General features: G+C 42.4%; 1 protein-coding gene across 1 annotated transcript; it reads right to left on the bottom strand.

Moving 5' to 3' along the window:
* Positions 1 to 4,846: 4,846 nt before the first annotated feature.
* Positions 4,847 to 13,668, bottom strand: NPL (N-acetylneuraminate pyruvate lyase; the record flags this gene model as incomplete). Its single annotated transcript, XM_079536578.1, has 11 exons — positions 4,847 to 4,998; positions 6,124 to 6,163; positions 7,303 to 7,387; positions 8,178 to 8,224; positions 8,584 to 8,732; positions 9,014 to 9,106; positions 10,324 to 10,399; positions 10,491 to 10,548; positions 10,955 to 11,042; positions 12,130 to 12,203; positions 13,604 to 13,668. 11 exons carry the CDS (start codon positions 13,666 to 13,668, stop codon positions 4,847 to 4,849), a joined length of 927 nt encoding a protein of 308 aa, XP_079392704.1.
* Between the last annotated feature and the right edge of the window lie 11,580 nt (positions 13,669 to 25,248).

Genomic DNA, 25,248 nt, shown 5'->3' with positions numbered 1-25,248 from the left:
TTTTCTACAGGAAGATAATCTTAAATACTATTTATATATATATATATATTATATCTATATATTATATATATATTATAATATATATATTATAATATATAATATATAATATATAATTATATTATAAATTATATAATTATATAATAATATATAATTAATATATATAATATATAATATATATTATATATAATATATAATATATAATATTATATATTATAATATATAATATTAATATATATAATATATATTAATATATAAATATATATATATTTAATATATATATAAATATAATATAATATATTATATTTATATAATATTAAATACTATTTTCTGTATTTTCTACAGGAAGATAATCTTAAAATCACAAAGTAGCCTACTGTCAAACATTCTGATTTACAATTACTACACTGTACTAGAATGAGATCTACTAGACTAAATCTGAAATAATCATAGAATGTGAGGAAAGTTTTGGAGCAACTGATGCTTTTAGAAGTTGAGTGCCCAAACACATATTTGTGGATGCAACACATGCACGAAGTTGAGCACCCAAGCACAGCTATGCTCTGTCTGTTCCCTGAGAAAGGGGCTTGCTAAGTTTCATGAGAGGGACCAGAGAGTAACAGCTGTGTAGACTTCTGCAGCTGGCAAAAAGATTTCCACAGCTCTACTGACTGAGAAACAGTTTGGCCAGTAGAGGAATCAGAAGCCTCAGCAGCAGGGAAGGTGCTAGAGCAGCAGTTCAGCAGTGTTCCTGACCACAGAATGGGGGTGGAGGGAAAAGAACATCTGTCTTGCCTGGATTTTACCACCTTCATGACAAAATTGCGTGTTATGTGAAAAATCCAGCTGCTTGCAACATCTGAAGGAATGTTTGAGAGCCTTACTCTCATTCCAAAGCTCTTTTCTGCCTCAGTTCTCAAGCAGCATTACATTTTCTCCTGAGAGATTCTTTAGGTTCACAGGAAAGTTCTTAATAATAAGATCATGAACTCTCTCTCTCGACTTCCTACTATGGGTAAAAGCATATAAACACATATATGTTTCTAAAGCAAAAGAACCAAGATAGCCAAGAATTCCTGCATTTCCTGTCTGTGCTTCCTGACTTTATTTTCCTAGTTAGATCAGAAGTAGCATGCAACAGTTCTTGGAGAACTCTCCATGGTTATTTTAATTCTGAAGGGCACAGCCTTGCTTTTCAAGAGTTCTGTCACACAAATGGAAACAAAACCCAGCACGCATGTGTCCTGCTGCTCTTTTCTGCCGCTGCAGAATAGTTTTTGATGCTCAGACTGATGTTACTGTGAGCAGAGAACAGCTTCACTTTTTATCTGTTACAGAGTGAAGCAGAAGATCTGATGTTCAACATCTTAAGTCCTGCCAAACCAGCTCTTACTTTATTCCCTGCAGCCACACTACTTTTAAGAAGCAAACCATCCCTGCTTGACTAGCTAAGCTTTGGCTACTTAGCCATCTGTTTGCAAACCAAACATAGCACTATTTATAAAGCAGTGCTCCAAGCTATATACAGAATGAAATGCTCAGAACTCTCTCAAAACGCTCCAAATTCTAATGCGATTAGTGAGATTCCTGTGTGTAATTTGCTCACAGCTCATGCACAGCAAGACGGGATCTGCAGCAGACTACAACAATCTTCCTAATTTCTATCACCTGCATGCTGTGTGTTCGGAGCACCCATTTGGCACACTACATATTTACAATATGCACGGAGACCCGGTGACACCTCACATGAACGGTGCCAGCATGAATGCAGATGACCAAAAGCAGCCCACTGAGATGCCAGGGCGGTTTGTAACTCTGCTGAGCAGCTAAAGACAATGCAAATCTGTCTTGAGTGAGCTAGAGTCCTCAAATTCAGCTCTGGGATTGTGAGAATACAAGGCAGTTCTGTGTGGTCAGAAAACCCTTTTTTGCATTCCAAAGGACAGGATTTACAAAACAAAAAGCTATTTCACTCGCAGGGCTCACTCGTAGAAGTCTATGACATAGACCACATAATTGGTGGTGATGCTGGTTTCAGCAGTGCTGGTAGACAAAACATCCTACAAAAAACAGGAAAAGTATACTGAAAAATCTATGGATAGACTGCAAGATAAAGTACATAACCTCTATCAAACCCAAAACAAATGGAAAACCAACAATTCATTCTACAAAAGGACAACAGCACAAAATATTGTCCCCACAGAAAAATTATCCTTTTCTTACCCCAGGAAGTCCAAGATGGAGAACTGGATGAACTCAATTTTGTCATTCACACCTCTGCCACAAAAGGACAAGGACTCCTAACTACTTTCTCTGTGCACAATAGTGCTATTTTGAGAAGGAACAAAAAGCTAAAACACCCAAATTTTCATGGATATATATATGATATTCACATACCTGTAAATTGGAGTTTTTACAGCCTTACCTACTTCAGCCTCAAATGTTGAGGAAGAGATTCTACCTCTGTAGAACCTGAACCAGTTCTGACCAGAAGAGAGAATGAAGGGAATTATCAGCAGGCTTGTATAGGGTAAAGCTTCTTACTGTTTAGCTAAAAAACTGCTCAGGTACTTAGAGAGATCGTGCATCATTATGTAATAGCAAGCCCTAGTAATAATCCCAGGAGTAAAGCCCTGTTAAAAACTGAAAGAAAGAGAAGAGCTGAATACTTGGCTTTTTCTGAGTGCTCTATAAAAAGATTTCCAGCCAACAAGTAGCTGAAGTTCAGCAATTCTAGAATTGACTGTTTTGGCACCTAGGGAAAGATAACAAACACTGGGCTGTATCTCACATCCAGGAAAATCCAAAAGACTCTTTATGAACACATCCATCTTCATGTCATTCACCCAAATCAAGCAAGTGACAAGGTCTCTGGCAGTGCTGTTCTGCACGTCTCTCTTGCTGGTGGAATTGTCCGTGGCAATGTCATTTAAGCCTTTCACCCAGAGCTGCAAACAGAACTGCTGATCTGCTGTGGGTGCAGGGTAGACTGCCTTATAAACCAATAAGTAATATACAAGCGCTAAATTTAAGTTGCTAAAAGTACCAGAGAACATTACCAAACATTACCACATACCACTGTGTATATATATATAGCTCTGCAGACAGATAGATAGATGCACGTTCCCATAGGTTTTTCATGTATAAGTTGTGGCCAGAAAATCCTTCGTATCTATGAAAGGAAACGCTGCAGTTCGTTCTCAGAGAGTAGGATTGTACTGCAAAATCTCACTGAGCAACACCAAGAGGCGTAGGCAGGGATTCTGCCAAAAGGCAGCAGCAAACCGCACAGCTTCACTCCCCGCATCCTCCATCTCAAACCCTCAGACAAGGACAGGAGCGAGCTCGTGCGTCCTCTGCTGCTGCTCCACGTCATTACAGTTAGCAACAAGCAACTTCATCAACAGAACTGATGCTTCAGAGCAGCAGCTCTGCTATTCTGCCTGTAGAGCAGCAAAGCCTGGCTCCCCAGCAGCACATGCAGGACCCCAGGAGCCAGGATCAGCCCAGCAGCGCACAGAGCAGATGCCAACCCAGTGGAATTTAATACATTTCAGCATAAGTTCAACAGACGTCTGTAGTTCTTTATGACCCAGTCTCACAGCAGCAGTTTTTACCAGCCTGCTTCATGCCTGACAAAGTGGTTTAGCTCACTTCTCACTCACCCTTAGAGCTCCCAGATGCCTGCACTGGATTACCCCAGGTCCCCACCTGAGGGTCTTGTCACAAAGCCCCAAAGGGACCGCCCTCCCACCCAACACATTGAGCTCACTTCTCTCCAGGGCCCACAACATCAGCTGCCCCCCTGCCCAGCAGCCAACCCACAGCGAACCCTCCCACCCAGGGTGCAGAATGGAGTTGGCAGTGGTCAGGGAAGGCTCCACCACCACAGGAGAGCACCCATCCCATGGCAGGGCTGTGTCATGACGGGTCATAGATGTGCCAAACATTTGGGCTACAAGGAAACAGCTGCAGAGACCATGGCTCATTGGAGAGTCAACAGATGTTAGAAAAGGGTTGGTTTAGGTTTTTTGTTTTAAATTTTGCAGGAAGTAAAGATGTGTGAAGACAATGAGAGGAGGTAAACAGTGATTTGACACAACTAATGTACAAATGACTTGGCGAGAAGCAGCAGAACACCAGCCTGAGCAGGCAGGTTGTGGTACAGCAGTGACACCTCAGGGCTTGAGACGCGCAGGGAGAGATAAAACAGAGTCATAGAATGGCTTGGGTTGGAAGGAACACCAAGGATCACCAAATTCCAACCCCCCTGCCATAGACAGGCCCACCAACCTCCAGATCTGGTAGCAGACCAGATGCTGCCCAGGGTCCTATCCAACCTGGTCCTGAACACCCCCAAGAACAGAGCATCCAGAGCTCTCTGAGCAGGCTGTTCCAGCACCTCACCACTCTCCCTGTGAAGAGCTTCCTCCTGACATCCAGTCTAAACTTACCCTCCTTGAGGTTAAAGCCATTCCCCCTTGTCCTATCACTGCCTACCCATGTAAAAAGTTGATTCCCCTCCTGTTTGGGGCAGTGCAGACAGACCTTTCTTTCTAGACAAAAGGAGGTCAGGATCCCTCTGCTGGAACAAACCAGGTTTTTTGTCTTTTTTTTTCGTTTGTTTGTTTAATGATAGCAGCCAGTGCTGGGCAGTGCAGAGCTCCAGAGGAGCAGAGAGAAGTTAAAGAACAGGTGGCTGGCTACATGTGTGCCAGCCCCTTCCACGCCGATTACTTTCATTTTCCTGAAGGAGATCCCAGCCAAACCAGGGCATTGCATGAGGAGCATGCCAAGTGACAGCAAATCCTGGAAAAGGAGCCCCCTGCACACCGATGTGGGAGTGAAGTCAGTCACCATCGGGCCACACAATGCTCTCCAGCTTGGCTTTGGCCTTGGCAATGAATTCCTCAGAGGCACTAACAAGCGGAAGCCGTGGAGGTCCCATGGGGATGCCAGAAACAAAAGTCATTACAGCTTTTGTCTGTGCAACCCCAAAACCTGCGCAGACAAAAGCAAGATCAGGTTATTTCACACATACCAGTCTCTGTGCAGAAGTCAAAAAGCAGCAGCACACAGTTCCTGTGTAATATGGCATCAACTGGGCTTGAAGCACTTCCCAGAAGTGAGAACAGCATAACAAAGAGATGATTGTGCTTGCAGGCAGGAAAGACATTACAGCAAAAACTACACCTAGTTATTACATGTCTTATACTACTACTGTTTCCCTCCTGCTGATACCAAATCAAAGTACCATCTTAGACAATTGCTTCTCTGTCTTCAACATTTGCAGCCTCACAGCTATCCCTGACACAACCTATGGAGCATTCATGTGAAATAGAGCCCTGGGAAAGATAACATCCTGTTGGCATGTGATGGTGACAGCGGGGCAGTAGCTTCAACCACCAAGGGAAACTTCAGGATGCCTACCTGCCTGTACATCAAGTCTCCCTATATACTCTGGGTGTTTGCTTCTTAACCTGTAAGACTAAATGATGATGCATTTCCTCTTAGTTCTAACCTGAAAGCTCAGTTGGATTCATTGGAGTACTTATAAAACACGTATAGCAAAAGCACAGCGGATGGTTCTGTTCACCAGGTGATCATTTTGAAATATCTTATTCAGCTTCTCTACATGACTCTGGTTTAGTTGGTTTTAATTGCTTTTCACATTAAAACTTAATTTCTAAAAATCAATACAATTTGAAAATGCTTTGGCCTTGTACATCCTCAAGCAGTTACTCTAAATTATAGAGCAGCACGAGAAACAAGTATGAGTGCTGCATTCCCCTACTTGGGCACCACTATTCCAGAGAGGTGACTCTTAACAAACACTACCAATGGGCTTTAGGAGACTGAAAAAAAAAAACGACAAACAAAAAAACACTACAGTCAGGATAAGAAAGGAAAGTAAATCACAGCTTTGAAACTGTAAAATTTCACAGAAGGAAGTGAGAGTGAGATCTCTCAGGGATGCCTGGTCAGCTATCAACTCAGGAAGCTGCATAAGTAGCAGTTTCTCATTGTGAAATCTTTCAGGAAGGAAATTCTTAGGGTACAGCGTCCCTGGAGTACTGAGTCTGCATGTTAAGATATAACAACAGACATGGGCAGTATAGAACTTACCTAGTTTGATGACAAAACTGAGAAATTCCCCCGTGAGAAACTAAAAGAGACAAACAACAGTTTAACCATTCCTTCAAATTTAAAGAAGCAAAGCATATAGAACCATAATGATATTTACATTTTATACAATTGCTACACTGCTTTGAGAAAAGTCTTTTGTCACTGTAACATGAGGAAAGCACAGCAACAACAACAGAGCAGCAAGGTCCCAGGCAACAGTAAGTGAGGATTTGCTCAGATGCAACAGTCATAGGCACAGAAATAAAGGAAACCTGCTTACCTTCAAAAAGCTTCAGGTAGGCAGGACCCTCAAAAAGGCAGCCTTATCTCCACCACCAACCCTTAAATGAGGCCTGGAACCTCAAATGAGGTGCATTGCTTGTACCTGAGCTCCCCTGCGTTGGCCCTGCCTTCCTGCCAGGTGCTCAATCACTGCTTCAAGCCATGACTTAGCTTTTCCACTACAGCCACCTGGGCAGCCCATGTGAAATAATAACTATTCCATTGGAATAGGTGAGAGAGTGAAATATTAAAAAAACATTAGACTCATTCTATTACTAAAGCTCAAGCTGCCCCTCAATGCAAGCAGTCTTTAAATAGTGGTAAGCCTTGTGGCAGGCTCCAGGGGGTTTACCAAGCTGAACATCCACTGCCTAGTGAAGAGATTTCCCAGAGCAGATCATTCTTTAGGTGTTTGGGCTTTCTTACATTCATCCTGCAGCCACATATCTTTTAAGGCAAAAAAAAAAAGGAAGCATCAAATGTCCCAGTGAGACATAAAGATATTGAGTAGAGTTTGCATACTGGTTGCTCACAACTCCTCCAAAACCTTCGTGCAGCCCAAGTCCAGGAGGGGTCAGGGCAGAGCACGTTTGGGAAAGTTTTCTGTATTACATCTTGTAAGGTATCAGAATATGCCTAGCCAAGAATTTTAGTTACTGTGGGGCCTGCTCAAGGCAAAAGGCCAAGCCATTGTTTGCTCTGCATAAATGAAACCAGCGTGCTGAGGGTAAGTATATGTTCATGTTATGAATAGGAAGCAGGGGGCTGGAGCTGAAAGCAGTTTGCTTTAGCAGGGATACATGTCAGGGCACAGATGACAAAAAGACACAGAGCACATCCCAGTGCAGGTAGAGGAGAAACAAGGGTGCTCTCTGTGGGGACAGCAAAATACTGTACCTGGTACTTCTGTGCTAATGCAAGGTCTGGCTTTGCAAAAGCTTGCAGCATCAGGTTGGTTTTCCTACCTAGGTAGTTGTAGGTACTGTCAAAAAAAAAAGTATGTACATTAAATTAATAAAGCCACGAAGTCAGAAAATGTGGAATAAGAGCTTAGAACCACTGAAACAAAGTAGCTGCTGGCTTTCTCTGCTGATATTATCAGAATGCCTGTTACTTTCCTGCTGCTAAGTGCTGTTAACAGAAAAGCACCAGAAGTATGCAAGGCCTATGAAGAAGTTTGGAGATCAGATTTCTCTGCCAAGTTCTTTCAAAAGGGAATTGTTTTTAAAATGTATAAGTAAAAATAAATAATTAGGCTCTGAATACTAACATTCTAGATAGTAATTCATTTAATGGATCGTCTACACAAAACCATGGGTGTCATACAGGAATTCGTTTAAGAAGCCCAGCAGCCCAGTACAAAAGGAAGAAGTGAAATCAGAAACCAAGCTGCAAAAACTGTCAAAGAGCCCACAGACTTATAATGTGAACTGAAGTAAATGACTTTAATCTGCCTGGGTTTTGGTTCCTTACCAATACAGTGAAGACAGGAGTGATTCCCTATTTCAAAAAAAAGTATGCTGAAACCTTTGTGTTTGCTTATGGACTGCAGCAATAATCCCTTAAACTATAATTAAGGTATATTATGCCCTTATCCCAGATAATAAAACTATCCCAATGCTATCTTGTCTGCCTGCTTTGTACTGTGCAGCTTTACCCTGAAGAACCCTCTGTCTCTGTGACAGAGGACAGTTACAGAAACACCCCATAGACAGTGGAAGATGTAACAGTAAGATGTGTGTGGGAGAGGGAAAAGTTTAAGAAATACTGACCTTCCAACTGCTCCATTTGCCCCTATTGCCAGTGCACTCAACAGTTGCTAGTTTAGGAGGAGAAAGAGAATGTTAAATAAATAATCATAGATGCACTTTCAAGAAGAGAGAAACCCCCTGGGACATACAGGAAGGGGGGAGGACCTTGGCCCACGGGGATGTGGTCAGTGGGCAATATGGGTGGTAGGTGGATGGTTGGACTAGATGATCTTAGAGACCTTTTCCAACTTTAATGAGTCTATGATTCTAAGATTTTTACTTCAATTAACAAAAGAAAAGGGGAAAGAAAAAAAAAAAGTGAGGAGGACAGCAAAACTACCTGACACTGTATGTTCAGGGTTATTTTTTTCCTCAAGGCTGAAACAAGAGAATACCTTAGAATAAATCATTAAAAGGAGCCTCTTACCTCATCTACTCCATAGAGGAACATGAACTGTTCTCTCTCATTCTTGTTTATACACTGTGCAAGGTCCAAGAGGTCTGTGTCGCTGAACTTCACACCCTGGAAGGTGGGGATCTGCTCTCTTATTCCATCCAGCAACTCCTCAACACGAACTGTGCATAACAGCAACCACACATGAAGAAGAACAGCCCTGTTCTGGGAGATTTCCCTGTCTCTTCCCTAAGTGTTAGACTTTTATTTTACAGATTACCCACTTTTGGCCTAAGCCTGGTAAACTACACACCTTTTAAAACAACTACAAGACAATTTGAGCGACATAAAAGTTACATTAAAAACATATTTTTGAATACTTTGAAACATTCCTTTTACAAGATCAAGAAGAAAAAGAAAATGAGTTGAGGGGCTCAAGAAGAGCTGACTAAGCAGTACTTACTCTTTACACCCGTCAGAGCTGGAATGTGGTAGTAATAAAATGGAACTGTAGGGGCTTCGGATGCAACTTTCTGTAAGAAACCAAGGAGTTCATCTGGAAGAAAAGGATCAAGTGAAGGGAAGTTCAAATTCACAGCAGCCAGGGACTGTGGAACAACCATTCATAGCTTGTGGAACGTACATAGCCAATAACATATAAACCTGCACACATCACAAAAATAAATTGTAACTGTCCTTAATGAAAGACCTCAGGAAAGGTCATATTTATTCTAAGCCAGTCTGGTTTCAGCTGACATTCTTTCTTCCTGAGAATCTTTTCATTGCATCCTTCATAATTCTGAGGCAATCTTCCCATTGGCATTAGAAGGAAGAGGAATGCCAAAAAGCTCTGTGTTGAAACCTTGTTGTCATCCTACTACAATCACTGCAAATGTCTTCTACTGTTTGTGCCTCTGTGTTTTCACCAATTCAGTTGCTGCTGATTGTGCCCTTGGCCATTGATACCAGCCATCCTGGCAATCCACTCCTGTTTCTTTTGGTGCTTTCATATGTACAATTCCATTCATAAACCACTCAAACAAAACGTTTCTGTTCCAAACCTCCATGTGATATGTGTTTTGTTTTTGTTTTTTAATCTTACATTAGTTATGTTAAAAGCTAAAGATTCAATTTCTAAGTTTTGAGAACCAAAGGGCAGATAACCCTGCTAGGCATGCCAAGTCACAAACCCCATCACCTCAGTGACAGTGGATGTGGCTGAATCTACAGCTCATTGAGTTGGTCAGCGTCCACTGAGGGTGATCATGGTTCTGAATTCTTTCTAGCATAGCCCAAACCAAGTGTGACTTCAGTACTGACTATTCAGAAGACAGACAAGCTGACTACTCTCTCAAAAGACATCCCTCCCACTTCTTGCTGTGAAATATTTGGTGCTTCCCATTTTTAAAAAGATTGTCCTAGGTTTTGCTTTTGTATGGTGCCAGGCACATCACAGATGTGCAAACATTATAACCAGCACATTTTACAAAGAAGGAAAACAGCACGCAGGAGAGCTCTGAGAGAGGATTAATGCACAACTCAAATGCTTAGCCTTAGAGAATATCCTTTAAAATGTAGGAATTGGAAGAGACACCTTGCAAGCAGCTGAAAATACCCCTATTGCTCAGAGGAAAGCCACATTTGCTCTACAAGGTGCACTATTATCATCACTGGTTCTCATGGACTGGAGCTGGCTTTTGCCATGAAACACTGTTAATGGTTTGAGGACAGCATAAAAGGGCCTCGAGAGGTCTGGTAGTCACATCTACTCACCTTTGTTTGTGGGTTTGAAGAAGGAGGGAGCTATTACTGCAATGCCACTAGCACCTATGGCTGCTGCATGTCTGGCCTACAAAAGAAGGAATCGTAAATACCTGAAGGTACATCTGCTTTTATATTTATTACGCACATAGTGGAAAGAAATCTTATCATATACACACCAGTTCTTGGGACTCCAGTAGACTTAAAGCTCCCACGTGAATTATCACATGATCCAGCCTGCACAACAACAAATTCAGAAGGTTTGAGGAGGTTTCAGCAGCGACAAAAAATACCCATCTGCCAAAAGGAACCAGTTTAAACTAGAAGTGACACAGACTAAGAACTTCAGTGGGATAAATTAAAAGACTGCTCCTGCCAAGGGAGTTTCCAGGGTTTTTATCTGTCCACCCTTCGGTGTAGCAAAAAGGACTCTCACAAGTGCTGAGCTGAGTGGAAATGGATACTATCTATCTGGCAACTACAAAAAAGCAGGCTTCTATGACAAAAGAGCTGGGGAACAAAGATCAAAAACAAAAGTACTCAAAGAAAAAAAAAAGGTTATCAGCAAATGTGGCTTTGCAATCAAGTATGCCTGTACCATAACGTGAGATCTGGAATTCCCGGCTCCCTCTCAGCTACTCACTTGTCTTTCCCTTGGCACATCCATTCTTCTGCCAACTGCTTCCTCTCCTGGATGCTAAGGGACAGGCCTTCTCCTGTGGTGCCATTCACTGTTACAACACAACATAGCTGTTGAGATCTGGCCCAATACATTGGTTATGCTGAAGAAAAGTACTGACAATTCTGATGATATTAAGCAGAATTATATTTCCCTCAATACATTTTAAGACAACATCAGTCTGCACGAGCATCTGCAAGGAGTTTAAAGTGTTGCCATTGCTAAATGCTTGTGTCTAAAGCATGTTTCAGCATCAGCAGTTGTAAGAGGAAGGAGACAAAGCCAGCTGCTGAAACTGTCCCATGTCCTCCCCAACAGGTGCTACCTCTTTCACCCAGCAAAATGTCAAGTGCATGAAAGGATACTCAGCAAGGGAACAGTCACTCCTTCACTACAAGGAAAAAGTCTGAACTGAAATTTGGTGATTCTGTCATGAAGTGGAACCACGTATCTGAGGCTTAACACCTAATGGAAACAAGGAAATGTCAGTATGCTCAGTCACAAAGTTAAAATAAAATAGATTAAACTGAGGCTGCTGAAGTCACTGCCATGCTCCAGTTTCCATTATGAACCTCTTTTGACTAAAATTTTGAACAGAAATCTCAGCATTGACTTCAGCTTACTTAACTACACAAGGCTATGAACAGAAATGGTTTATCAGATGCTCTGTCACCTATCCAGCCATCCCTCAGAGAGGGGAACAAGGGAGAGCAGCGGCTGCTGTTGCATCACACAGTGCATCACGCATCTCTTACAGAAATTCACTTGGCTTTGATGAACCCTTTGGAACTTCTGGACTCCTGAGTGAACTTTTTTTAAGTCAGATGATTATATCCTACTCGGGAAAAGGGAAGAATCACTCAATTGAGTTTTCTCTTTCAAATACAGTATTATCCATCACTGCTGGGAAGTCACTGTATGAAGGCAATACTTATTTTACCCTGCACAGAAATGGCTGTAGGTAAAACCAGATCTTTAAGTATTGTTTACACTCTCTCCAGTGGTGAATATAAACATGAGTGATGACCTCATATCCATATTCCCTCCCATTCCAGCTCCTATGAGGCTAGGCAGCACAGGATTGCTCTCCAGGCAAAAGGAACATTATGCACTTCCTGTGGGGAATAAAAAAAACTTACCAAAGATGTTCTTCACATTCTGCTTGCTTACCAGGTAATCCACATACTGGTGAATCACTGAAAGGTTGATTTGTCTGAAATGAAAGGAACCACAGCAACTTTAGGAGTCTCAGCAACCGTGTCTACCTACAACAATTTTAAACTTAAGATTCAGTAATCAAAAATAAAGTCATCATGTATTTCTCAAGTTTTGCATCTGTGCACACACAAATTACCCCAAGGTATGATACCTTCAGCATGTGTTTAACATACCACAAGCAATGAGACACACTTGAATCTTCTGGACTGTTAAGAGAAGCAAGAATGCTCTTGAGAGCCCAAAGGTATTTGTGCACGTGCTGGCCAATAGTTAAACTACACTTGTAACTACAGGACACAGGCTGTGAGACAGAGCCTGCTGCATGTGACTTTGACCTCTCTCTCATTAGAGGATGGGGAAAACAACAGACTTCCTTGACAAACAGAAGAAATTGATTTATAGGTTTGTCTTCACTCCAGAAAAAAAAGAAAAAATGTTTATCAGTGCATAGTATTTTATTCTTGTTCCTATTTGCCAAGCATGCAGACCGACCCCACAGTCTGATGTTTGATTCTGGGACCTTTACTGGGTTCATAATTTACCCCAGTTCTCACAGGATGTATCTTATGAGGGCCAAGCATCCCAGGTAGAGGGCCCAGATCACATTCCAAATACCACCTCGCAGTAAATTCAAGCAGTAATAAAAAACAACACTGAAAATAAGTTTTCTTTAAAGGAAGAAAGCAAGCTGTGACGGCAATGTACCTAAATTCCCTTACTGATCTCAGACCATGCTCTACAGTACATTTACATTGTAAAGGCTCACTTTCAGAGGACTGTATCAGTAAATAGCAACCACCTTCCTCAAAAACACATACAGATCGTGACACATCCCCCACTAGAGAAGCTCAGGGCCCTTTGCTGACTCCAAACAACTCAGTCTTGCAACATCAAACTGCAGTAAGGACGACATCTGTTTATCATTTCCATGAGGAAGGCGGAAATTCAACTTTTGATTTGACATTATTTTTGCAGTCCTTGCAATATTTTGTTCTTGTTTAGACTAATTCTGCTGACACATGAATGCACGCAAAAGCACGTGTGAGTTCGTTAGGGGCAAGAGAAGAGTAAAAGGACATCAGATTTAGATCATTATTCCTTTGCTCCTAAGACTTCTTTTTAACGAGCGATGTGATCTGAGTTTGAAAATACTGCAATACTAACACGATTTCCTGTGATTTAGTATTGCATCTACAAAAACAGCTGAAAAAATGGATTAAGGACTGATCTAACCTCCAAGCCCTGACAGACAGCCTCTCACCCAGCAGTTCCCCATCCCACAGAGATCTGATCCAAATCACAGCCCAAAGCCATCCGTTCCAAATACGAAAGGAAATCCCGAGGAGAGAGCTGACAGCGTGACACAACCGTGCAGAGGTGCCAGGCGATGCTCACCCATCAGGAGTCATCGGGGTGACTGTGGCAGCGACCAGACCCTCCAGCTTCTTTCTGGGCGTCATCGAGCTGATCGGGGAAAAATAAAGAAAAATACCGATTAGCAATCGCACATCTTTAAAGCTTTGTCTCCGCTCACTCCAGCTTTGAACAGCGTCAAAGTTCTGAAGCAGGTTTCGACAGGGTGCTGGGGGCCGGGTGTGTCGGAGTCCGTCCCGCCCCCCCGGCCCCACAGCCCCCTCACCTCCGCAACCAGCGCCCGAAGCGCCCCGCCGGCTCCGGAGCGGCCCTGAGGCGGCTCCGCCTCGCCCCGCCCCGCCGCGGGGGTTCGGGGCTGGAGAACGAGTTAGGAGGAGCGGCTGAGGGAAGCGGGGCTGCTCGGTTTGGAGAAGAGGAGGCTGAGGGAAAACCTCATCGCCCCCCGCAGCTATCTCTTTTTCTCGGGTGAGAAGCGATCGGATAGGTGGAAGCGGCCCCAAACTGTGCCGAGTGAGGTTTAGATTAGACATCGGGAAGAATTTCTTGGTGGAAAGGCTGGGGTCCCCAGCCCTGCAGGTAGAGACACGGGGACGTGGCACTGAGGGTGAGGGTGGTGGTTCAGTGGCCTTGGCAGCAGGGCTGGGTGACGCTTGGACTTGATAATCTTAAGGGTCTTTTCCAAACTAAGTAATTCTACGATTCTAAGTCGTGGCACTGAAAAATGAGCAGAAGACAATGGCAGATGGGTGCTAAAACCACTGCCCACACGCAGCCCATGTGGTTTTTGTTTGCTTCCCCCACGTGTGGTTTCACCAGATGTGTGGCACATGCAGCACGGCGGCTGGGTCCCATGGAGAAAGGCAGCAGTGCACATCACCACCCCATCTGTCCTCCCAGCACAATCATCTGGGTTTCCTACAGCTGATGCCTTAGAGCCAGCTATCTGCCAGTTTTGCTCAGACTTATAGTTCTGCATAGAACTTCCAGATGTACTGCTGATCTATGCTATGATAAGACCAATATACTTAAATATCCGCCATTTTGCCTAATCAAGGTGCTTGCTCAAAGCAATAGTTACTTCCATACGAATTGCTTATCATGACACTCACAGAATCATAGAACAGTGTGGGTTGGAAGGGACCTCAAGGATCATGAAGTTCCAACACTCCCTCCACATGCAGGGCCACCAACCTCCACATTTCATACCAGCCCAGGCTGCCCAGGGCCCATCCAACCTGGCCTTGAACACCTCCAGGGATGGACGGGGCATCCACGGCCTCTCTGGGCAGCTGTTCCAGCACCTCACCACTCTCATAGGAAACAACTTCCCCCTGACATCCAACCTAAATCCTCCCTCCTTGAGCTTAAAGCCATTCCCACTTATCCTATCACTGTCTACCCTCGTAAAAAGTCAATTCCCCTCCTGTTTATAATCACATTTTAAATACTGGAAGGCTGCAACTGAGGTCTCCTATCTGCCTTTTCTTCTCCAGGCTGAACAGGCCCAGCTTGCTCAGCCTGCCAAATAAATAAACATCCTTTCTGACCACAAGACTTCTATACTGAGAGCAACATCCTTGAGACAGGGGCACGAGTCCAACACAGTAACCAATCAGCAGAATGCAGACGGAGACTAGGTGCCCTCAGAAATCCTGTGTCCAAACATCAAAGTGAGTAGGGGGACACCTCCCCAAACGACCACCAAAGACCCTGAAGAACTCTGCCCAGGCACAGAAGACTCAATTATGTTTGTGTAACCTGCAGAACAATCCCCTGTTGTTGCATGCTCCGGGAGCACATTTTTCATGCAGTCACATAACGATCTCAGAGGTGGTTGGGTCTCTGGTATTCCTCCTCCACTCCAAAATATGCTCACTGTGGGCCGTTAGTGCTCAGTGGTCACTTTTCGTGCTGTTTGGCTTCATTAGCAGGTTGTCACAAAGCACATCTATTTTTCATTTCTTTGAGACTTTTCTCCCTTTTCCAGGTGTCCTTAGAGCAGCTCAGAACAGTCTGTAGGGCTTTAGAGGAGTTAGATACATTTAGAAGGATGTGGAGCTGATAGCATCATTGAGTTTTAAAGGCCCAAAGAGAAGTGTTATTTCTAGAAAAGAAGTTTCGGAGCTGCAGAAAAGAGTTCTAGAGCAGTTGCATGGGGATCGAGAGGGTTTTGAGAGCTATTTTGTCCTGTTATAGTATTGCTTAAAGCAGTGTAAGAGAATTTAGATTAGATTATTGCAATTTAGAGGGTTTTCAGAGGGGCAGAGTGGAGGTTTTAGATGAATATATAGCTTCTCACCATTGCTTAGAACTGATTCTGGAGCTGTTTAAGGAAGTCCAGGCTGATTTAGTGACACTTTAGAGTGCTTTAGAAACAGTTAACTTCTATTATTTAATTAATAAATACATTTTAATTTAATTGAGCAATTTAGGGGGTGTAATTCAGCTCTTTAAGAGGTGTTTCATAGCTGTCCAAAGGGCTTTAGAGCATCTCAAAGCATCTCCAAGCAGTTTAAAAAGTCCTTGGAGGAACTGCAGAGACCCAAATGAAATTCAGAGGTTCTCATATCAATATAGAAGGGGTCTAGATATGATCAGATGAATCTGAAAGTTGCTTAGAGCAGGTTTAGAAGGATGTTAGGGTAGTTCAGAGGACCCTAGCACTCTTTATGGGCATATTACAGCTTCTCAGGACTGCTTAGATTGCTTTTGTGGAGCTTTGGAGGAATTTGAGTTATTTCTGAGATTTTCAGAGATGTTAACAGGAAGTTCAAAGCATCTGAATGGCAATAAATCCTATGAGATATTTAGAACTGTTGTGGGGCAGCTTAAAGCTGATTAGAAAAGTTTTAGAGTAGTTGAGAGACCATTCAAAGCTGTGTAGATTACACACTTTGAGGCAATTGCCTTACTGTGGCTACAGTAAGCTGTCCTTACAGCTCTCCAGAGCTGATTAAAGGATTTTCAAGCAATCTGGAAGAGATATATAGTTTAGAGCTGCCTATAAGGGGGTTAGGATAGTTTTAGAGTGGTTAAGAGCGCTTTTGAGGAATGTTACAGTGGTCCCAGCCCATTACCTCCACAGCTTAGAATTGGTTGATGGTTGGGACTGTCTTCCTGCATCTTTCTAAGCCATGCTCACTGTTTCTGACACTCCTCACTGACGATGGCTCTCTCCCCCAGTCCTTAGGTGAGGGCTTTATGTTTCAGGTCGGTCTCTGCTTATTTCAGAAAGAATGTAATTAAGAAAAGGATGGTTAAAAAAAGCCTGTAAGGCTCTCAGATATTTACACTGATGAAGCTCTCTGTAATTACCAGAAGAAAGCAAAGAGAACTGCACCTCAACTAAAACTGATGTGCAAATTATTCAACAGTGGATTGAAAGATGGCGTAAGTTCACTTCCACAGTAGTATGTAATAGAGTGGATAATTACTAACCGTCCTCCAGGCATCAGCAAATTAACACCTGCATAAAAGAGAATTCTTCCTGAACAATGCAAGAGTCTCATTAGGCCGAAACTCACACTCATACTTTACTTTTGTCCATCTACTAAAATCCTGCCATCCCAATACACCAATTGAGCAATCAGCAGTGCCAATGATGTGGATGTGAGTACAGCATCCTAAGGAAGATGTTTCCCTCGAGGGAAAGAGGAAAAGAGCTTACTGTGGCCATTTAAAATACTTCCTCTCCTTTATACTCATTTTAAGAGTGTGTTTAATGCCAAAAATACACATTTAGAAAGGCTTAAAAGGCTCTGGAAATTTATATTCAGGAAAATGCAAACAAGAGAGCTTGTATTCAGGAGAGAATCCAACATTTGCATTGTAAATTTTGGGTAAGGCAGAAGAAAGGTTTAGGCTGTGTGCAGCTGCAGCACGCTGTGCAGTGACCGGAAAAGCATCACCCCGGTAACCAGAGAAATGAGTGGCAAAGTGTCAGTGCTGCCAAAACGCAGAGGATGGTAAGGACACCACTGAAAACAACAAAAATACAGTGGCTGTTTTTCAAAAACTATTACAGGAATAAAAATACAGTTTTACAGATGTATTTTTTTTTTCCACTGGGAAAATAAATGAACACCAGTGTCAAAAGCTTATCTAAATTACCCCATGTATCAGTTCAATTTCAAAGAGGGGAGTTATAAACATCTAAGAATCAGAATTTTTGTGCCAAGAGGCACAGCTAGGTTGCCATGTGCTGACATAGCGAATTGACATAGCTACTAAGAACTTGCTTCATTATTCAGATCACTGATTTGCTAAGGCAGGTCAGCCAAAGGTACTCCAATTTCCCTCCAAAGGACGTTAGATTGCTGTGCTTTCTGTTGCTGTTTGTACATTAACATCTCCAACATTTTTTACATTGGCTACAATTGAACACCTCTGTACTTTAATTTGACCTTCCCCAAACTACCTGCACCAAAGATCTGGATTTTCCCATTTCTCAAGCTATCACGTGTGCGGTTGTGTTTGGGTGTAATTAGGATATACTTTGGCTTCTATTTGTCTCTGAAGTAAATAGACGTACCCAGATACACTCTTCTTTCAAAGACAATATTCTGACCCAAATCTATTTTCAGAACTAACTGCAAGTACCAAAGCCTAAATGATGGCAGAAACTCTAAAAGGTACTAGGGGTGGAAGTGATGAAATTCCCTTACATAGCCTATTGTCTACTGGCACTCAGAAGTACAATATTTGAGAAGCCGATGCGATGTTTTTCCTAATTTTTCTGACACGGATATTCACACGTGTCTGCTGCACTAAAGATGTTCGGCATGCCAAGATGTTAAAGCTCTAGATGTCAAGGCATTTGAATACTTAATGGCCCCAGAGACAGCTCACCAGAGAATATTCACATGCAAGGCTCTAGAATTATAGAGAACTGTCACTATACAATGGATCTGTTAATGAACCAAAGGGACTCTCGGCAAGCAAGAGGGTTTGAGGGAATTTGTAATTAAAGTAAACTTCACCTCTGAAAACAAACAACAGTGCCATCTGCTGCAGGAAGCAGCACTGGATCATCTCTGGAGAGAGAACGGGTTCTTCAAGAAGCCCCATCAGGAAGCCTTACTGCATAATCTAAGCAAGAAAAATACCCATCAAAATACCCACACTCGTTACCAAAATCTCCACCCTTAGGAGATGGGAAAAGTTCTGATATGATCCAAACTCATGCAAGAAGGATCAGGAACAACCTCAGGAGACAAGCCCTCAGTCAGAGTACACTTTCCTACTGCCATACAACACTAACACTAACACCAGTGTGCCAAAACTACACTCACGACTTGATTGCAAGGACTTTGAAATTGATTCTGTGTTCTGCCTCACATTACATGGTACACAGTGGTCCTCATCTGTATTGTTGAAGACCTGAAAATAGAAAGCCCCCTAACAAGAAGCATGCTGCTTTTTCAGTTATCTCCTAAGTTTTTGTAGAATGTGGAAAAATCTGTTCTAGGAGAGCATTTTCTTTGACACTTCTCTTATTCTCTGGGCCTGTTTCCATTATCCCTGGACATGCTTTCAGGTCCCTGGGCTCTCTATGGCAATTTCTGCATGCCTAGGTCTTTTTCACATTGGGGACTGTCCCCATTATCAAAAAACTTTGAGCCAAGAGCACCCAGACCACAAGACAGGGAAGCTGTAAGGTGCTGTCACTGCATGCAGCATGCAGATGGAGAAAGTTGAGAATGAGAGGGAGAGAAGGAGGGAAAAAGAAGAAGTAGAAGGCCAAAGCAGGCAAAGAAAAATGGAAGTGAGACATCGCATTAAAGACTAGGAAGATGGAGCAAAAAAGAGAAATTGTGGAAGCACTGTCTTTCTGCCTTTAAAGACAGGGCAACAGGCATTTGCTTGAGGAACTGCTGGAAGATGTAGGTAATCAGTCTTTCTGGGGATGATACTGAATGCCTACTTTCTTCTGGAGAGCCTGTCTAGTAGACAGAGGCCTTGGGCTGCTGCTGTGGTTGTTAATAACTTCATTTTCCTCATTTCTGGGGAACATTATTTGTGGTGTGGATGGCTGGTGACTTCAAACACCACGCTTTCAAACATGGTTGACTTTCCTGTTGATAAGAAACCATCAATATGTAGCTGTTCTCCTTAGAGCTGCCTTTGCTCTAAGTAATGCCCTTAGACAACTGTTATCTGGCTCTTTAATCTTCAGAGTTGTGTTTGCAAAGGAGGATATACATTGTTTCTTACATTACGCTATAGCTGTTATCGCGACAGTCTTATATCACTGTTAAATACAATTAAAAAAATCAAAAATACCACTAAAACATCTCAAAGATAAGGATTCCCCTTGATTCATGTTCATTTTTCTGAGTAGAATCTGTCAAAAGCAGAAAGAGGATAAACTGGTAGGGGAAACTGAATTTGCTCCATATCCTTCCAGCGCTTGAGGGGGATGCAGGTTTCCTCTGCATTATTTTGCCATACTAATGCTGGCTAAAGAAGTTTCCTGAAGGAACTGCTTGTGGTTCAGCTGGCAGCTAGATCCCTAAACAGATTCATATTAAAAATAACTCTTGTTTTGGAAAGTAGCCAAGTGAATAAAGCAGTGTATTAAGCTGAGAAAGATTCCAATATCTTTGGGCTGTATGGACAGAAGAGAAGGAGCTTTAGGAAGATTCTTCATGGAAGCTGCGAGGATTAATTTAGGATTAATTCTTCAAACTTAGATTGATTCAGAAAAGGTGACCTTCAGCAAGAAAATCTTCTAAAACTCTAAGTCAGGAATGCTCTGGAGTGGTGCTGGATGTAGGATGCTTTTTATTTGGACAAGATCAGTGAGTTCCATGCAAACCCTGATGAAGTGAACCACTAGCAACAAGTCACTCATTTGGAAAGCTTTTAGATAGTGCTCTCACTGAACAGCTGTTGTCTCATTCACAAAGGCTATCTGGATGTAGTGAAAAAACAATATTCATCATCAACTTAGAACGAGAATTGCTTTAGCAACTGTGTCATCTGTTCAAGGCAGAAGGGAGATGCAACATTTTCATGTATCTCTTGTAACAGGCAAAAAGCACATGGACAAAATACACACAGGTATTTCCAGAAAGCAAAGGATTTATGGCTGAAGGCCAACCAAATAATGGCAAGTTGCTGTACTGAAACATAAAATGTTACAGCACAAGGTCCAAACACCACCTCATTAGAGAGATCTTCCATTTACAAGGGATAACATGGAGACTTCTTGGAACAGCACTTTAGTACATTCAACTGCTTCTTCAGAAGGTGGTAGTCTTGTGTTATTCCCATTCCCTTATTGGAAATGAGAAGAAAATAGAACTTGCTAGAAGCTTTTCTCTTTCTTTAGAGCAAGGAGATAAGAGGTTTCTTTAAGCAGATGAATTAGAAAGATAAGGATCATCTAATCATATAGAAAGACTCAGACCATTATTTTCAGTAACTAGAAACATCAACACCTACTTTCTCTGTTTTGAAGTAGAAGCTTCTGCAGCAACTGATAGGTGTTTGCAAAAGCAAATGCATTTATACCTGAAGACTCCCAGTTCTTTTAAATCAGAATCATCAAGTGGAAGAGCAGCTGATGCTGGGAGAAGCTTAAGCAGGAAAGCAAGACTGCCTGGAGCATGTGAGCAGCGTGCATTCCTCTCAGTCCCTTACACACCCTTTTTTTCCTATCAGTATACAGACTTCCCAGTTAGAAGAACACGACTCAAAGTTATCACTAACTATACTGTAACAAAACATTTTCCATGAGTTTGTCTAAGGCTGACACAATTAGGCCAGTGGAAAAGATTCATCAATTTGTGCAAGCAATGTGAAAAGAACCCCTAGGAATAAAGGCGACCTAAAAAACACTTGCATACATTTGACAGCAGTGATTGTAATTACGACAAAGAACAAACCTAGGCATTTTTGCTTTACAGCATGTTGTTTAAGGCCTTGTCTAGGCTTGTTAATGACAAGTGTAGCTAAGCCTACACAGAGGAAAAATGGAAACCACCAGTACCACAGCTTTGTCCTTGTATTTATCCAATAGAAGTTGGTAGCCTGAAATACCACGACTTAAGTTCAAGCGCACTACACCGTAACACACACAAGTATCTTATGAAAACAGTAAAGTTCCAGCTACAAACAGCAAGCTATAGCCTGTGAGCTTTTACTCTCATTACTGCCTCTTGAGCTTACAATACAGAAAAATATTGCTTTGTTAGCTATTGTACAGAATACCAGCCAAGTCCCACACATACGTACATACAGATGAGATACTGAATATTGTCTGCTTAATTAATATATTTTAGAGCTCTTCTGTGAGCAACAAGTCTTTTACCTATGTTTGCATTAGAAGTATAATGTACAAGGAGAGGTTGATATTTATGAAAGCATACTTATGTAAGCTTGTATTATGATATGGCTTGCTTTCCCCATGTAGTAGAGATAGACAGACACACCAGCAGTACAGATGAACATCCCTGCCTGTATGTTCTGCAAACTACCAGGACCTCAAGGTGCTAAAACAGCTTTTTTATGTTATTTTTTTGTGTAACAGACAATGGCTACAGATCAGCGTGCTCAGGTGTTACCCTGGAGATAAAACCATGTGCCAGCTGTCATCCTGCCCCTTCCCCCAGTTATTTATGATACAGGCACATATATAGTTATGTACTGAATGCATGTCCTCATGGCTGCCCTGCTGCCCTTCACAACTGTTGGCATGTCTTCACAATGCATCCATGAGGAACAAGAGAGGGTTGAAAAACAACCTCTTGGGGGAACACTGATGATTGTTCTCAAATCTCAGGCTACTCCACTGGGAACAGTTAGCTCTTTGTTGGGGACAGAAACATCATCTGGGCACATACATACTGACTGGGGATTTGTTCTCTGCTTCAGAAACAAAACAAGAATTCAGTGGGCTTGTGTTTATCTACATTTTAGTCGCCCTCCTTTTCAAGGCAATACTCCTCCATGCATGTGAGCAGGGCTAACTGTGGAGATGGACCAAAGTGGTGTGGTAGGATGTAGTCCTTCCATGGCCTTCTCTGCTCTGGAGAAAGTAATTATCAGCATACACTTCACAGGAACTTCAGGGTGACAGAATAATTTAACAGCTAACCTTGCAGAAGCAAGTGCAGCTCCAATGCAAACTCCAGAAAATAGCAGCTTCTCCGTCCCCAAAACACCTTGGTGATGATTTTCCTGTTTGATCCAAGCAGAAAACAGGTGGAACAGTTTACTCCACAGGAAGAGTTAAACCTGCAGAGAACCTGTTTCAGGCCCTAGCATGTTCTAACAGGCTCAACTAGTAAATTCCTCTTTACACAACCCTATTTTCATGGCATTAGATCAAGGTTTGCAAGTGCTACTTGCATATACTTTTTTTTTTTTTTAATTGAACCTTTTAGAATATAAGTGTATCAGCCAGCACCCTGGTATAGATCTCTGCAGGCAGCATGTTTTCTATTAGAAGTCATTCCCAGCTATTGATTTCAAATGTCTCAGAGAGCTTGGGTGAATCGAGCTGCAAGAAATCTGTGTGAAGTGTGGGAAACATGAGAGGTATTCTTAGAAATCAAATGGTGAAGTTTAATTTGCCCTATTGTGCTGGCATCTAAATATGTCGAGAACTGCAGCTGGTTAAATGGAGAGTCCAGCTTCACTTTGTGTACTATAAACACAATAGAATTTCACAATAGCTCTGTATAACCCCTTTGTGCACATATCCAAGAGCTAAGGGGGCTGACCAGCCCCAAATGCCATTCAAAACAGCCAGCTATCAGAGAACACTGTGCTTTTCATAACATGTCAGCAGAAATCTTGTGAGGATGGTCTTAGCTGTTTACAGCCAGATTTGTACCCACCATTTCACACCAGGGTTAAAAAGGAAAAGCTCTCATTCTCTAACATCACCTTCTGACCTGAGTTGGAGGGGTGTGACATTATTTTTTTGTACAGTTCTTTCTCCTGGGAGCGCGAAACCTATTGCTGAGCCAGCCCTAAGTAGGCACGGTGCCATAGAAGCGGTGGAAGTTACACAAGGGCGTGAAACTGCTTATGGAGCCAGATCACACATCGGACCCAGTGTTGCCTGGTGGGCAGGAGGTGGAGCTTTCGGCCTTTTGTGTGGAAGATCTCCAATGAGACCCAGAGCTCCGGTTTTCCTAACAGCATCCCCTGCATCGGGGCTGAGGCATGGGCGGAGTCTGATCGAACTAAAATAAACACCGACTTGTAGCACCTCGTGGGTGCGCGCAGCCTCCAATAGCTAGGACAGCCTATTCACCAAAATGTAAGTACATCCACTTTCTCCGCTCTTAAATGCAACTAACAGCTCCATGGAATGGCTTATTTTTGCTACGTTTACTCACTGCATCAGCCTGCTGTGCTTTCTGTCCTTTCAACCTTTGTGTTAACAGCAACAGGAAACGACTTCTTGGGTTAGAGATATATTAATACAATAGAAAATCCAAAGCTAAGCTTTACTGTAGGTCTAAGAATGAATTCAACTCTATATTTGAAAGACTCGTTTTCCTCTCTCTTCCCCAGAAAGAGCTGTTTTATGTTCATAATCCAAAAGTATTTCTTGCATGCAGTCATGATGGTTTTGGTTGCAAAGTTACAAAGTGCTGTGAGCAGCAGCTCTGAAAACGTGTCAGGACTGGCAATTACAGAATCAGACTAGCTAGTGCAGCTATGGAAATGGAGGAACATTCATTTCTCTGCTAGGGTACCAGCAGCATATGAATTGTTTCCTATCAAAGTGTGACAAAGAGAAATAAAGGGAAGTACCAACCAAGTTTTTTCAGCTTTGTCTTTGAGATGGCAAAGGATAAAACATATCCACGTATTAAGTTTCAGTATAGATTGTTCACATTTGCTTCTAATAAAGCAATTGGATTCCTGCTTCCTTGTTATTTTTGATTTGTAAATACTATAGACAGAAATTGTACTAGAGTGGAACAGTGCCTTGTGGTCTAAGTGCTGACTGGGCAGTTATGCTGTATGTTAAGGCTGGGACACGGAAAGGGACAGTGCCTGCTTTTAACTGCTGCCATCAGGTCCGTGTTATATCACTCTCATACTCACTGCTGTACTACAACTCTACAGCAGCTGCTAGATAGCGCTTTTCAGCATGCGTGTCTGTATACTTTAAGGATTGTAAATGAAAGCACTGCCAGCAGTTTGGGGTGGGTTTTTAAAGCTTCTCACCCTTATAAATCCCAAATAGAAAACTCCTTTTAGCCACCTCACAAGCAAGGTGTACAGGGAAATCAAAGCAAGGCGTACAGGGGTATCAATAGTATTCAACTCTAGTCTCTAGCAGCCTGTGGGCTGCAAGTGTAATATACACCATATTCATGGCTACCAGGCCACTGAAAGCAAACAGAAAGCAGTCTTGGTTTTACATACGTAGTCGTGGCCTGACGTTCACAAACCACTGTGTTAAAGGCAGCGTAACTCAAGACTTTTAAAATATATTTGTCATGGATTGCACATGGTCCACCACTCATGTTAGATACCGCTATCAGTCAGTAACAAAACATGGACACTGTCTTTGTTGGTAATATGAGGTGGCATGATTTCACCTTGTCACTCAGAGCAGTCAGGTGGGAGATGCTATTAATTACGTTCATCCACCTTGAATGCTGTAAGCCTATGAGAAAAAAAAAGCAGTCACGGGG

Source organism: Tetrao urogallus (assembly GCF_951394365.1).
Source record: "Tetrao urogallus genome assembly, chromosome: 5".
In the NCBI taxonomy this organism is placed as follows: Eukaryota; Metazoa; Chordata; class Aves; order Galliformes; family Phasianidae; genus Tetrao; species Tetrao urogallus.
The sequence above is the reverse complement of the archived record's forward strand: the minus strand, read 5'-3'. Positions and strand labels throughout refer to the sequence as shown.